Below are 15,764 nucleotides of genomic sequence, written 5' to 3'. Positions count from 1 at the left end.
GAGACAGGGATGCTTTAGTCCGAAAAACAATTTAAGACAGAAAATAAATGTATCAAAGAAATCATTTAGGTTTAGCTTGGTCTCCCTTCCCTCCCGCGGTGTGCCATCGTGCTCCTTTTATTTAGCCTACACGGCTGGTTGGCACTTTCCTCTAATTACCTCCACTTAGTTGTCCGTGTCCCAGCTCCCGTAATCCCAGCAGAGGGAGCCAAAGTCGCCTCACGTACCTGCCCGCTGACCATCCCCCGGGGTAGACCTCCTGGGATACCACACTATAATAAAGTCAGAGAATTCTAATTTGATAAACAGCCTAAAAGCATATACAGTTGAAGTCTGAAGTTTACATACACCTTAGTCAAATACATTTAAACTCAGTTTTTCAAAATTCCTGACATATAATCCTAGTAAAAATTCCCTGATTTAGGTCAGTTAGGATCACCACTTTATTTTAAGAATAATAGTAGAGAGAATGATTTATTTGAGCTTTTATTTATTTCATCACATTCCCAGAGGGTCAGAAGTTTACAATACACTCAATTAGTATATCCACATAATTTTCCTTCCTCAGGATGCCATCTATTTTGTGAAGTGCACCAGTCCATCCTGCAGCAAAGCACCCCCATAACATGATGCTGCCACCCCCGTGCTTCACGGTTGGGATGGTGTTCTTCGGCTTGCAAGCATCCACCTTTTTCCTCCAAACATAACGATGGTTATTATGCCCAAAAAGTACGATCTTTGTCCCCATGTGCAGTTGCAAACCATAGTCTTGCTTTTTTTATGGCGTTTTTAGAGCAGTGGCTTCTTCCTTGCTGAGCGGCCTTTCAGATTATGTCGATATAGGACTCGTTTTACTGTGGATATAGATACTTTTGTACCTGTTTCCTCTAGCGTCTTCACAAGGTCCTTTGCTGTTGTTCTGGGATTGATTTGCACTTTTCGCACCAAAGTACATTCATCTCTAGGAGACAGAACACGTCTCCTTCCTGAGCAGTATGACGGCTGCGTGGTCCCATAGTGTTTATACTTGCGTACTATTGTTTGTACAGATGAACGTGGTACCTTCAGGCGTTTGGAAATTGATCCCAAGGATGAATCAGACTTGTGGAGGTCGACAATTCTTTTCCTGAGGTCTTCAAGGTAGGCCTTGAAATACATCCACAGGTACACCCCCATTTGACTCAAATTATGTCAATTAGCCTTTCAGAAGATTCTAAAGCCATGACATCATTTTCTGGAATTTTCCAAGCTGTTTAAAGGCACAGTCAACTTAGTGTATGTAAACTTCTGACCCACTGTAATTGTGATTCAGTGAATTATATGTGAAATAATCTGTCTGTAACCAATTGTTGGAAAAATTACTTGTGTCATGCACAAAGTAGATGTCCTAACCAACTCTACAATGAGATAGTTTGTTAACAAGAAATCTTTGGAGTGTTTGAAGAACAAGTTTTAATGACTCCAACCTAAGTGTCTGTAAACTTCCGACTTCAACTGTACAAATCCATTGTGAGAGGCTACCTCCAGCAGGCCTGGGGTCAATTCCATTTAAATTCCAGTCAATTCAGGAAGTACACTGAAATGACACATTTCTTCAATGCTTTTCAATGAGAAAAATGTGGAATTGGAATTTAGTTTACTTTCTAAATTGACTTGAAAATGAATTGACCCCAACCCTGACCCCCTGACTATATACATGGGAGGTCTATGTAATGGAAATTAAATTATTGTATAATTATATTTTGATGTAAAAATGTCACAAAGATCATTTTATCAAGACATTAATTCTCTTTTCCAGAGGGAGATGGTTGAAAGAGCGGAGACGGAGCACACAGAATCTGACACATTTATGAATTTACCCAGGAGACAAAAAAATAAAAAAGACAAACATCTAAAAAAGGATGAAACCCAGAGGTGAAAGAGCCTGGGATTGACATTTCTTTTTTAAACCAAAAAGTCCAAAGGTAAGCACAAGAAGAACATTTCCCTGGGAAAGCCCTTAGGGTGACAATGAGATACACTTTCCTGGGACTTATCAGTGGGAGAGGGACAATAAAATGGGACAGAGTATGGATAGGGACAAAAACAAACTCTCAAATGACTGCTGACGATGCCAACAGTGAGGATCTGTTCATAACTCAGAAGAAATTTAGAGTAGTACCATCTTCAGATCACTCCGGCAGTGGAGGCACGGGTGAAGCTATCGCCACAACAGTGCCCAGACATACCAAGTCACCTCTACAGCCAAAGAGGAGCCACTGTTCTGGAAGTCTACATATGAGGTAGCCACTCAAAGAGAGTACTTCTTTATCTCGGAGACCTCCACATTCCTCAGCTTTCACCAGTCGTGTGGAGCTGCCGAGTGCTCAGAGGAACCTACCGACCTGTCTGGCTAAAAGGATGAGAGCAAAGATTGGCCTACATTGCCCATCCTCACCTAGAAAGGTTAATGACAAGGAAACCAGCCTCCCACTTGGCCAGAAGTCAACAGACACAATATCCAGTAAGTAGAATGACCCATTCTGGTGGTGCAAGAGTCAGGTTGAGACTGTATGAATCCTTCTTTAAGATGAAGGGCGAGGGGCAGTCTCCAATACCACATTCTCCCTTGATGAAGCTAACAGTCCAGTAGTGGGAAGAAAACAAAAAAGTAATGTGAAGATCTTCACACCCACACATTCCTTTAGAGGGGACCCAAAGGTTCAACTAAAATGTAAAAAACAATCACATTGTATTAGTGATTGTAATCCACAAGAATACATTTGTTGATAGATGTTCTTGCTCATAGGTTTCCTCTCCAAAGGTTAAGTTCCATTAAAAACATTCATATGTATTGCATTTTATGGAAGAAATTGCATGTCACTCAAATAAAGTTTATTAATTTGTCATTGAATGTCATTCCATGTATTACTTACATAATCATTTGCTGGTTTTGGTAGTGATAATATGCAACACATTCCAAAACATCCATGATATCCACTTTAGTACCAATAATCTAAAATGTTTATTTAATATTCACATTCTGCTGTAAAGGTATTAATGTAAAATGTACACTAGTTGTGCCTGAACAGCTTGATTCCCATCCATTTCCATAGATAGAAAAAGACAGGAATGGTTACTGGTAGACTGTAGAAACACACTACTAGTGCAGCAACCCTGTCAATCTACTGTCACAGAATAGAAAAGTAAAAATAGGGAGACTATGGGAACCAGTACTGTAAGGGTAGACAGAGAAAACATCTCGACTTTTGGCTTACAAGTTATTTTATACACTGTTCAGGGTCAATATCTTAAGTCTTTGGTGTTTCATGCTGGTTCCACTGGTGTTTCTGGATCGTTTTGAATCAATCTAGCATCTGTGGGGATCATGTTTGGAATTCCATCAATGATTGGGTATGCGATTCCAAGCTCCTCGTTGATGAGTTCATTGGTCTTTTCCTCGTACCTGAGTGAGTGAAGAGTACAACAATTAGCCAGCCAACAAGCTAGCTATCTAGCTGATGCGTAGCTAACTCTGGCTGAAAAAAAGCTTTGTTTCTGTCTCAGCTAAGCCATGGCAAAACAATATTGTCGTTGGCTGAAGTACATTAGTATTGAATTGGCTTTGTATAATAACTCACCTCAATTGCTTTTTGGATAGTGGACAAACCAGAAATTCGAGCAAGGAAATGTCAAACGGTAGTGCGTCCTTCACATCTGTCAAATGCCTTGCCGATACAGGCAGAGGTCTTACGCCCCGTAAAAAATGCACATATTTGACAGACGTTTGAAAACGTAGAGTTTCATTACATAATCTTCTTAAAGCATTCTGAAACATGACTGAAGTAGCCCGTAGATGAGCCTTTTAGTGATGTTGTGAACGAAATGACCAACAGGTCAAGCGAATTTGGAAGAACACAGGTAGTAGTAATTACTGTAGTGCATCAACAAATGCAGTCCTCCGTAACTCCGGTATTTGATTAAACTGTTCCGTCCTCGAGAAATACAACTGCCTATTTGAGACTTTCAACAGCAAATTGTGAAAATATTAAAAAGCATATTTTCAGAGACAGTGTCAAATTGTCAACAATATTAATTATTATTCACTACTGATACATGATAATATAGAACATTACAACGTTGACGTTTGACAAGTATTTTACTAACCACGAGATGGCAGCACGAACTCACGAAAGATTTTACTTATCACACTGCCCAATTATATTGTGTGATTAATATCCCACAATATCTCCTTATACATTATATGGAAATGAGTCAAGTAGACACGAACTCACAAAGGATGTTACTTATCACACTGCCCAACTAACTATATTGTGTGATTAATATCCCACAATATCTCATTATACATGTTATGGAAATGAGTCAAGAAGACACCATGTTTCATGCAAATAAATAAATACATCATCACAGGCTTTATTGTTCAAATGCAGCTTTGACAGTTACACAGATGATATCCAAGATGGCGTAGCTGTCGGACTTGTGTTTTGTCTTGCCCCGTGTAAATAGTAGTTTTCCTCACTTTTCCATATATATTTCTTATATATTTTAATCACCCTTTCCATCCTAAATATACATCCTAAATATACGGATCTGCTATTTTTATACTTCAGAACTGGAACCCCCATCAGAGGTAGCCAGCTAACTAGCTACTAGCTTGTAGGCAGTTAGCCACTGCTAGCGGTCTTCACCGTTAACAAGGGCACCAGCCAGCTTCAGCTCGGGCAATACCTGCCAGTCTGCACAGTGCAATATCAACCCAGAGCATATTGTACTGCTTTTTCTCTATCACATCAACAGATTCCTATCGCAAGCTCTGGACCAGCACACCGGATCATCGCAGCTAGCTAGCTGCAACCTGAGTGGCTACTGCTGGCTAAAGCCTCTGTCCCGAAGCAAGCACCAGTTAGCCTTGAGCTAGCCTTGAGCTAGGCCCATCTCGAAGAGATGAGGTCTACCAGATAATTCTTGGGCTACAATACCTATTTTGCCAATTGGCCTAGACCCTTTTTGCCGACACGGAGCCCCGCCTATCCATCACGACTGGTCTGCCGGCGTAATCGTCCAAGGAGGTTTCAACAGGCCTTTCTGTTGTAACCGTGCTTCTACACCTGCATTGCTTGCTGTTTGGGGTTTTAGGCTGGTTTCTGTACAGCACTTTGAGATATCAGCTGATGTACGAAGGGCTATATAAATACATTTGATTTGATTTGATTTAACATCTCCGTAGACACATCTGCTATTCCCGGCCCGCTAGGTTTCTGAATCGCCATGTCTCCAGCTCGCCTAGCGTAGTAGCGACTACCGAACGGCTCCCTGACCCACCTATTGCTGCTCATTGGACCCTATGATCACTCGGCTACACATGCCTCTGCCTAATATCAAAATGCCTTGTCTACTGCTGTTTAGGTTAGTTATTATTGTTTTATTTCACTGTAGAGCCCCCAGCCCCGCCCTACATGCCTTAGATAGCTCTTTTTTCCCACCCCCCACACATGCAGAGACCTCACCTGGCTTAACTGGTGCCTCCAGAGACACTACCGCTCTCATCATAACTCAATGCCTAGATTTACCTCCACTGTACTCACATCCTACCATACCCTTGTCTGTACGTTATGCCCTGAATCTATTCCACCACGCCCAGAAATCTGCTCCTTTTATTCTCTGTTCCCAACACACTAGACGACCAGTTATTATAGCCTTTAGCCGTACCCTTATCCTACTCTTACTCTGTTCCTCTGGTGATGTAGAGATTAGCCCAGGCCCTGTAGCCCCCAGCACCACACTTATTCCCAGGCCCCAGGCACTCTCATTGGTTGACTTCTGTAACCATAAAAGCTGTGGTTTCATGCGTGTTATCATCAGAAGCCTCCTCCCTAAGTTTGTTTTATTCACTGCTTTAGCAAACTCCACCAACCCTGATGTCCTAGCCGTGTCTGAATACCTGGCTTAGGAAGGCCACCAAAAATTCTGAAATTTCCATCCCCAACTACAACATTTTCCGACAAGATAGAACTGCCAAAGGGGGCGGAGTTGCAATCTACTGCAGAGTTCTGTCATTACGATCCAGGTCTGTGCCCAAACAATTCAAGCTGCTACTTTTAAATATCCACCTTTACAGAAAGAAGTCTCTCACCATTGCCGCTTGTTATAGACCCCCCTCAGCCCCAGCTGTGCCCGGACACCATATGCGAATTGATTGCCCCGGATCTATCTTCAGAGTTTGTACTGTTAGGTGACCTGAACTAGAATATGCTTAACACCTCGGCCGTCCTACAATCTAAGCTAGACGCCCTCAATCTCATACAAATTATCAAGGAACCTACCAGGTACAACCCTAAATCCATAACCATGGGCACCCTCATAGATATCATCCTGACCAATTTGCCCTCTAAATATACTTCTGCTGTCTTCAAACAGGATCTCAGCGATCACTGCCTCATTGCCTGCGTCCGTAATGGGTCCATGGTCAAACGACCACCCCTCATCACTGTCAAAAGCTCCATAAAACAAGCAGGCCTTTCTAATCGACCTGGCCTGGGTATCCTGGAAGGATATTGACCTCATCCCGTCAGTAGAGGATGCCTGGTTGCTCTTTAAAAGCACCATCTTAAATAAGCATGCCCCATTCAAAAAATGTAGAACTAAGAACAGATATAGCCCTTGGTTCACCCCAGACTTGACTGCCCTTGACCAGCACAAAAACATCCTGTGGCGTACTGAATTAGCATTGAATAGCCCCCGCAATATGCAACTTTTCAGGGAAGTCAGGAACCAATATACACAGTCCGTTAGGAAAGCTAAGGCTAGTTTTTTCAAACAGAAATTTGCATCCTGTAGCACTAATTCCAAAAGGTTTTGGGACACTGTAAAGTCCATGGAGAATAAGAGCACCTCCTCCCAGCTGCCCACTGCACTGAGGCTAGGAAACACTGTCACCATGATAAATTTACGAAAATCGATAATTTCAATAAGCATTTTTCTATGGCTGGCCATGCTTTCCACCTTGCTACCCCTACCCTGGGCAACAGCTCTGCACCCCCTGCAGAAACTTGCATAAGTCCCACACGCTTCTCCTTCACCCAAATCCAGAGAGCTGATGTTCTGAAAGAGCTGCAAAATCTGAATCCCTACAAATCAGCCGGGCTAGACAATCTGGACCCTCTCTTTCTAAAATTATCAGCCGAAATTGTTGCAACCCCTATTACTAGCCTGTTCAACCTCTCTTTCGTATCATCTGAGATCCCCAAAGATTGGAAATCTGCCGCGGTCATCCCCCTGTTCAAAGGGGGAGACACTCTAGACCCAAACTGTTATAGACCTATATCCATCCTGACCTGCCATCCTGCCCTGACTTAACAACAGATCACCGACCATTTCAAATCCCACCGTACCTTCTCCACTATGCAATCTGGTTTCCGAGCTGGTCATGGGTGCACCTCAGCCATGCTCAAGGTCCTAAACAATATCATAACCGCCATTGATAAAAGACAGTACTGTGCAGCCGTCTTCATCGACCTGGCCAAGGCTTTCGACTCTGTTAACCACCACATTCTTATCGGCAGACTCAAAAGCCTTGGTTTCTCAAATGACTGACTCGCCTGGTTCACCAACTACTTCTCAGATAGAGTTCAGTGTGTCAAATCGGAGGGCCTGTTGTCCGGACCTCTGGCAGTCTCAATGGGAGTGCCACAGGGTTCAATTCTCGGGCTGACTCTTTTCTATGTATATATCAATGATGTCACTCTTGCTGCTGGTGATTCTCTGATCCACCTCTACACAGAAGACCCCATTCTGTATACATCTGGCCCTTCTATGGACACTGTGTTAACAAACCTCCAAACGAGCTTCAATGCCATACAACACTCTTTCCGTGGCCTCCAACTGCTTTCAAATGTCAGTAAAACTAAATGCATGCTCTTCAACCGATTGCTGCCCACACCCGCCCACCCGACTAGCATCACTACTCTGGACGGTTCTGACTTAGAATATGTGGACAACTACGAATACTTAGGTGTCTGGTTAGACTGTAAACTCTCCTTCTAGACTCACATTAAGCATCTACAATGCAAAATTAAATCTAGAATTGGCTTCCTATTTCGCAACAAAGCCTTCTTCACTCATGCTGCCAAACAAACCTTCGTAAAACTGACTATCCTACCGATCCTTGACTTCGGCGATGTCATTTACAAAATAGCCTCCAACACTCTACTCAGCAAACTGGATGTAGTCTATCACAGTGCCAACGGTTTTGTCACCAAGGCCCCATATAATACCCACCACTGCGACCTGTATGCTCTCGTTGGCTGGCCCTCGCTACATATTCGTCGCCAAACCCACTGGCTCCAGGTCATCTATAAGTCTTTGCTAGGTAAAGCCCCGCCTTATCTCAGCTTACTGGTCACCATAGCAACACCCACCAATAGCACAAGCTCCAGAATGTATATTTCACTGGTCATCCCCAAAGCTAAAGCCTTCTTTGGCCGCCTTTCCTTCCAGTTATCTGCTGCCAATGACTGGAATGAATTGCAAAAATCACTGAAGCTGGAGACTTATATCTCCCTCTCTAACTTTAAGCATCAGCTGTACACAGCCCATCTGTAAATAGCACACCCAACTACCTCATCCCCATATTGTTATAAAAAAAACAAAAAGTGCGACTGCACTGACTTCTTAATTGAAAATGTCTTAATAGTGTTTGTTTTGTGCAGAGACCTTGGTCAATAAGCCCTTACACAGCCTGGAGGTCTGTTGGGTCATTGTCCTGTTGAAAAACAAATGATAGTCCCACTAAGCACAAACCAGATGGAATGGCTTATCGCTGCAGAATGAGGTGGTGGCCATGCTGGTTAAGTGTGCGTTGAATTCTAAAGAAATCACTGACAGTGTCACCGGAAAAGCACACCCACACCATCACTCCTCCTCCATGCTTCACGGTGGGAACCACACCTGCAGAGATCATCCATTCACCTACTCTGCGTCTCAAAAAGACATGGTGGTTGTAACAAAAAATCTCACATTTGGACTCATAAGACCAAAGGACGGATTTCCACTGGTCTAATGTCCATGGCTCGTGTTTCTTGGCACAAGCAAGTCTCTGCTTCTTATTGGTGTCCTTTAGTAGTAGTTTCTTTGCAGCAATTTGACCATGAAGGTCTGATTCCCGCAGTCTTCTCTGAACAGTTGATGTTGAGATGTGTCTGTTACTTGAACTCTGTGAAGCATTTATTTGGGCTGCAATCTGAGGTGCAGTTAACTCTAATGAACGTATCCTCTGTAGCAGAGGTAACTCTGGGTCTTCCTTTCCGGTGGCGGTCCTCATGAAAGCCAGTTTCATCATAGCGTTTTTTGCAACTGCTCTTTCAAAGTTCTTGACATTTTCCGGATTGACTGACATTCCCGTCTTAAAAAGTGATGATGGACTGTCATTTCACTTTGCTTATTTGAGCTGTTCTTGCCATAATACGGACTTGTTTTTTTAAAACCAAATAGTTTATCTTCTGTATACCAACCCTATCTTGTCACAACACAACTGATTGGCTCAAACGCATTAAGGAGGAAAGAAATTCCACAAATTAACTTTTAAGAAGGCACACCTGTTAATTGAAACACATTCCAGGTGACTACCTCATGAAGCTGCTTGAGAGAATGCCAAGCGTGTGCAAAGCTGTCATGAAGGCAAAGGGTGGCTACTTTGAAGAATCTCAAATACAAAATATATTTTAATTGGTTTAACACATTGTTGGTTACGACATGATTCCATATGTGTTATTTATGTGTGTTATTTCATAGATTTGATGTCTCCACATTATTGATGTCTCCATTATTCTACAATGTAGAAAATAGTAAAATATAGAAAAACCCTTGAATGAGTAGGTGTGTCCAAACTTTTGACTGGTACTGTATATAATGGTGCGTATGGACAGTATATGTAAACATTCTTAAATTGACCAGTGTTCGATGACTTCATGTACACAGGATAATGCATTCTGCAAGGTACAGGGCAATTGCCGAACCAGGCGGTGATACAGCCAGACAAGATCCTCTCAATGGTGCATCTGTAGATGTTTGTGAGGGTCTTAGGGGCCAAGCCAAATTTCTTTAGTCTCCTGAGATTGAAGACACGCTGTTGCAAGTTTGTCAACACTGTCTGTGTGAAGGGACCATTTCAGGTCATCAGTGATGTGAACGCAGAGGAACTTGAAGCTTGAGTAACAAGAGGACAAGCGTCCGCTTCTGGCAGGAACACCTAACTTGATGAGGCTGAGGCTCCTCTATGATTAACTCTGTAAAGAAAATTCTGCTACCCAGTGGAGTCTGATGTCCTACTTCTGGTGAATTCATGCATACCATAGCCTAGAGTTCATTGTGTGCAGATACTGGACAAAATGATCCATCTCTCAGCTAGCAGGCTATCAAAATGATTCGATATCTCTCACAAAATATATAGATCAAGGATCTTTAAAGTAAGTCTTTTAAAGTATGTTCACAAAAAACCCCAGATAGTGCCATTTTTTTCTCTCCAATCAAGTCCCCTTAGCCTCTCTCTTGCAGAATAAAATTTTGTCAGAACCTCCCTGCAACCTAAACATTTATGTTCCCAGAACAGGCAACGTTTTCACTTCTGTTCTCAGTACTTGGAGAAAACAAAGTTCAGTTTTAACGGTCAGGAAACTTATGGCTTTGTTCCCACAACCAATGTGAAACCCAAAAACAAGGAACCAAATGTGCTTGCTGGGTGGTGTGGTTGAATTAACAGCAAATAAAAACTATGAGGCTTCCACAGAAAGTGTCTGGTTGAGAACAACAACATCCCTTCTCCACTTGAAATATTCAGGACATGAAGGCTCAAACATCAGTGCATTGAAGTTCATTTAATTAGAGTAGCTCAAAAGTGGATATTTCAGTGAGAACACAATAGAATTTAAAAAAAATCTATCATACAGAGGCTACTATTACTGGACCTTTTAATCATGCTCCCTTTCCCAGCTGCTGCTATAAACAAGTCATTTATTTCTCTCAGCTTATACAGTGCATTAGGAAAGTATGACCCCTTGACTTTTTCCACATTTTGTTACATTACAGCCTTATTCTAAAATGGATTTTAAAAATCCTGATCAATCTACACACAATACCCCATAATGCCAAAGCAAAAACAAGTTTTTAGAAAGTTGAGCAAATGTATAAAAAAAAATATCTGAAATACATTATTAACATAAGCATTCAGACCCTTTGCTACGAGACTCAAATGAGCTCAGGTGCATCCTGTTTCCATTGATCATCCTTGAGATGTTTCTATAACTTGATTGGAGTCCACCTGTGGTAAATTCAATTGATTGGACAGGATTTGGAAAAGCACACACCTTTCGTTTGACAGTGCACGTCAGAGCAAAGAACCAAGCAATGAGGTCATTGGAATTGTCTGTAGAGCTCCGAGACAGGATTGTGTCAAGGCAAAGATCTGAGGAAGGGTACCAACACATTTCTGCAGCATTGAAGGTCCCCAATAACACAGTGGCCTCCATTATTCTTAAATGGAACAAGTTTGGAACCACCAAGACTCTTCCCAAACAAACTGAGCAATCAGCGGAGAAGGGCCTTGTGATGACCAAGAATCCAATGGTCTCTATGACAGAGCTCCAGAGTTCCTCTGTGGAGATTGGAGAACCTTCCAGAAGAACAACCGTCCCTGCAGCACTCCACCAATCAGGCCTTTGTGGTAGTGGCCAGAAGGAAGGCACTTCTCAGTAAAAGGCACATGACAGCCGGCTTAGAGTTTGCCAAAAGACACCTAAAGGACTCTCAGACCATGAGAAACAAGATTATCTGGTCTGATGAAACCAAGATTGAACTCTTTGGCCTGAATGCCAAGTGTCACGTCTGGAGGAAACCTGTCACCATCCCTACGGTGAAGCATGGTGGAGACCGCATCATGATGTGGGGATGTTTTTCAGCAGCAGGGACTGGGAGACTTGTCAGGATAGAGGGAAAGATGAACGGAGCAAAGTACAAAACCTGCTCCAAAGCCCTCAGGACCTCAGACTTGGGCGAATGTTCCCCTTCCAACAGGATGACCCTAAGCAAACAGCCAAGACAATGGAGAAGTGCCTTTGGGACAAGTCTCTGAATGTCCTTGAGTGGCCCAGCCAGAACCCAGACTTAAACCCGATCAAACATCTCTGGAGAGACCTGAAAATAACTGTGAAGCAACAATCCCCATCCAACCTGACAGAGCTTGAGAGGATCTGCAGGATCTGTGCCAAGCTTGTAGTGTCATTTATTTAAATAGGAAAGTCAGTTAAGAACAAATTCGTATTTACAAAGATGGGCCTACCGGGGAACAGTGGGTTAAGTGCCTTGTTCAGGGGCAGAACAACAGATGTTTATATATTTTTTTACCTTGTCAGCTCAGGGATTTGATCCAGCAACCTTTCGGTTACTGACCCAACACTCTAACCACTAGGCCTGTCATACCCTACACCCAAGGCTTTACATCGCTGCCAAAGGTGCTTCAACAAAGTAATGAGTAAAGGGTCTGAATACTTATATAAATATGACATTTCATATTTTTTGTTTTCATAAATTTGCCAAAATTGAGAAACGTTTTTGCTTTGGTTTATTGTGTGTAGATTGATGAGGGGGGGCGGAACTATTTAATCCATTTTATAAGGCTGTAATGTAACAAAATTAGCAAAAAGTCAAGGGGTCTGAATACTTTCCGAATGCACTGTATGGGGGAAATAATTGCATTCCTTGCAAATAAAGCCTCACTATTTCTATGTGTTGTGAAAAATATATGTGGTATCAAATAAACTATTTGACTTCATCACCTACAGTATGATTTTTTATATTAAGGCGTTTTCACAAAAAACAAATCTGAGATGGACAATCTTGATTGACTTTAAATTAAGTATGAGGAATGATTCAGGAGATGGAAAACCCCCCACACAAAATATGAATTGTCATCAGCATTTTTACTGTAGGTTTTTATAAATATCCAGTATACACTTATAAAATAGCTTGTATATTCTCCCAACATATTGGCAACAGTTCTTTGAAACCACCGACTTGATTTCATAATAACATTCAATCTACAAACCTGAGAAACAAACCAAACAAGAATAACAAAGGTTTTTCAAAAACATGCTACACAGTAGCATAAATTACAATGTATATTAGAGCCAACGCAAGCCTGAATTCAGTGTGACGAAAGACAATCTGCTCAAAATACATTGAAACATGTAAGTCTCACTATAGACCCAAGTCTGCCAGTTCAATCCCATATATTAACAAAGGACATTGTTTACATTTATCAAATGATGTCTTTGAGTCTAAGAGACATCAAGGTACTAAAAGTGTCAGCATACTCATAATTCAATTATTGCCTCAATAAATAGATTTTTAAAGAAGCAAAGCTTCTATGTCTGTCAGTCACAGGTCCAGTGTTCACCATGGGCAGCTCTTTCCCCTGCAGGACTCAGGATCCCCTCATTGGAGAGTGTAGGTTGACAGTAGGTTGGTGATTGTCCATTTCTGACCAGAGCACTTCTGTATGGCCAGCTGGTAGCCAAACTCCGTTTCGCCGTTCTCTACCAGCTCCAGGCAACGTTTGGAATTCATGTTTTCTATGGAGCCTCCCTTTAGGACACAGAAATACAAAATGTTGAGTTATGCAGTCATTTCACTTTGCTCATATACATTGTGTCCAGATATGTTTCGTATTGCGTCAGACAACAACATTGATGAATACGCTGATTCGGTGTGCGAGTTCATTAGAATGTGCGTTGAAGATGTCGTTCCCATAGCAACGATTAAAACATTCCCAAACCAGAAACCGTGGATTGATGGCACATTCGCGTGAAACTGAAAGCACGAACCACTGCTTTTAATCAGGGCAAGGTGACCGGAAACATGACCAAATACAAACAGTGTAGCTATTCCCTCCGCAAGGCAATCAAACAAGCTAAGCGTCAGTATAGAGACAAAGTAGAATCTCAATTCAACGGCTCAGACACAAGAGGTATGTGGCAGGGTCTACAGTCAATCACGGATTACAAAAAGAAAACCAGCCCCGTCACGGACCAGGATGTCTTGCTCCCAGGCAGACTAAATAACTTTTTTGCACCCTTTGAGGACAATATAGTGCCACTGACACCGCCTGCAACCAAAACATGCGGCCTCTCCTTCACTGCAGCCGAGGTGAGTAAAACATTTAAACGTGTTAACCCTCGCAAGGCTGCAGGCCCAGAAGGCATCCCCAGCCGCGCCCTCAGAGCATGCGCAGACCAGCTCGCTGGTGTGTTTAAGGACATATTCAATCAATCCCTATCCCAGTCTGCTGTTCCCACATGCTTCAAGAGGGCCACCATTGTTCCTGTTCCCAAGAAAGCTAAGGTAACTGAGCTAAACAACTACCCGTAGCACTCACTTCCGTCATCATGAAGTGCTTTGAGAGACTAGTCAAGGACCATATCACCTCCACCCTACCTGACACCCTAGACCCACTCCAATTTGCTTACCGCCCAAATAGGTCCACAGACGATGCAATCTCAACCACACTGCACACTGCCCTAACCCATCTGGACAAGAGGAATACCTATGTGAGAATGCTGTTCATCGACTACAGCTCGGCATTTAACACCATAGTACCCTCCAAGCTCGTCATCAAGCTCGAGACCCTTGGTCTCGACCACGCCCTGTGCAACTGGGTACTGGACTTCCTGACGGGCCGCCCCAGGTGGTGAGGGTAGGCAACAACATCTCCACCCCGCTGATCCTCAACACTGGGGCCCCACAAGGGTGCGTTCTGAGCCCTCTCCTGTACTCCCTGTTCACCCACGCCTCCAACTCAATCATCAAGTTTGCGGACGACACAACAATGGTAGGCTTGATTACCAACAACGACGAGATGGCCTACAGGGAGGAGGTGAGGGCCCTCGGAGTGTGGTGTCAGGAAAATAACCTCACACTCAACGTCAACAAAACTAAGGAGATGATTGTGGACTTCAGGAAACAGCAGAGGGAACACCCCCCTATCCACATCGATGGAACAGTAGTGGAGAGGGTAGCAAGTTTTAGGTTCCTCGGCATACACATCACAGACAAACTGAATTGGTCCACCCACACAGACAGCATCGTGAAGAAGGCGCAGCAGCGCCTCTTCAACCTCAGGAGGCTGAAGTAATTCGGCTTGTCACCAAAAGCACTCACAAACTTCTACAGATGCACAATCGAGAGCATCCTGGCGGGCTGTATCACCGCCTGGTACGGCAACTGCTCCGCCCACAAGCGTAAGGCTCTCCAGAGGGTAGTGAGGTCTGCACAACGCATCACCGGGGGCAAACTACCTGCCCTCCAGGACACCTACACCACCCGATGTTACAGGAAGGCCATAAAGATCATCAAGGACAACAACCACCCGAGCCACTGCCTGTTCACCCCGCTATCATCCAGAAGGCGAGGCCAGTACAGGTGCATCAAAGCTGGGACCGAGAGACTGAAAAACAGCTTCTATCTCAAGGCCATCAGACTGAACCTGTTAAGGATAGGGCTGACTACTGCCCCCTTTGGAGGAATTGCGTGCCCATAGTAAACAGAAAAAAAATCTGTCAAAAATTGCTAATATATACATATAATAATTATTATTGAATAGAAAACACTCTCAAGCTTCTAAAACCGTTCAAATTATGTCTGTATGTAAAGCAGAACTCTCAGGGCATCCATTCTCCCAAACTCTCTCTTGACAACAGAAAAGTTGGGCCAACTTT

At 43.0% G+C, this 15,764-nt stretch overlaps 2 protein-coding genes across 2 annotated transcripts in view; both read right to left on the bottom strand.

Annotated features, from left to right (window-relative positions):
- Positions 1 to 2,859: 2,859 nt before the first annotated feature.
- Positions 2,860 to 3,304, bottom strand: LOC112253375 (phosphatidylinositol N-acetylglucosaminyltransferase subunit Y-like). Its single transcript, XM_024425359.2, is given in 2 exon segments — positions 2,860 to 3,141; positions 3,143 to 3,304. Coding segments are annotated over 2 exon segments (186 nt in total). The 5' UTR covers positions 3,241 to 3,304; the 3' UTR covers positions 2,860 to 3,053.
- Positions 3,305 to 12,952: 9,648 nt separating this feature from the next.
- LOC112252597 (polypeptide N-acetylgalactosaminyltransferase 18) overlaps positions 12,953 to 15,764 on the bottom strand; it is a 99,521-nt gene continuing 96,709 nt past the window's right edge. Inside the window, exon 11 of the mRNA XM_024423962.2 lies at positions 12,953 to 13,635. Coding sequence (XP_024279730.1) covers positions 13,486 to 13,635 — 150 coding nt within the window. The 3' untranslated portion in view covers positions 12,953 to 13,485. The remainder of the gene's footprint in view (positions 13,636 to 15,764) is intronic.

Source organism: Oncorhynchus tshawytscha, linkage group LG06, assembly GCF_018296145.1.
Source record: "Oncorhynchus tshawytscha isolate Ot180627B linkage group LG06, Otsh_v2.0, whole genome shotgun sequence".
In the NCBI taxonomy this organism is placed as follows: domain Eukaryota; kingdom Metazoa; phylum Chordata; class Actinopteri; order Salmoniformes; family Salmonidae; genus Oncorhynchus; species Oncorhynchus tshawytscha.
This window is presented reverse-complemented; position numbering and strand designations above follow the sequence as displayed.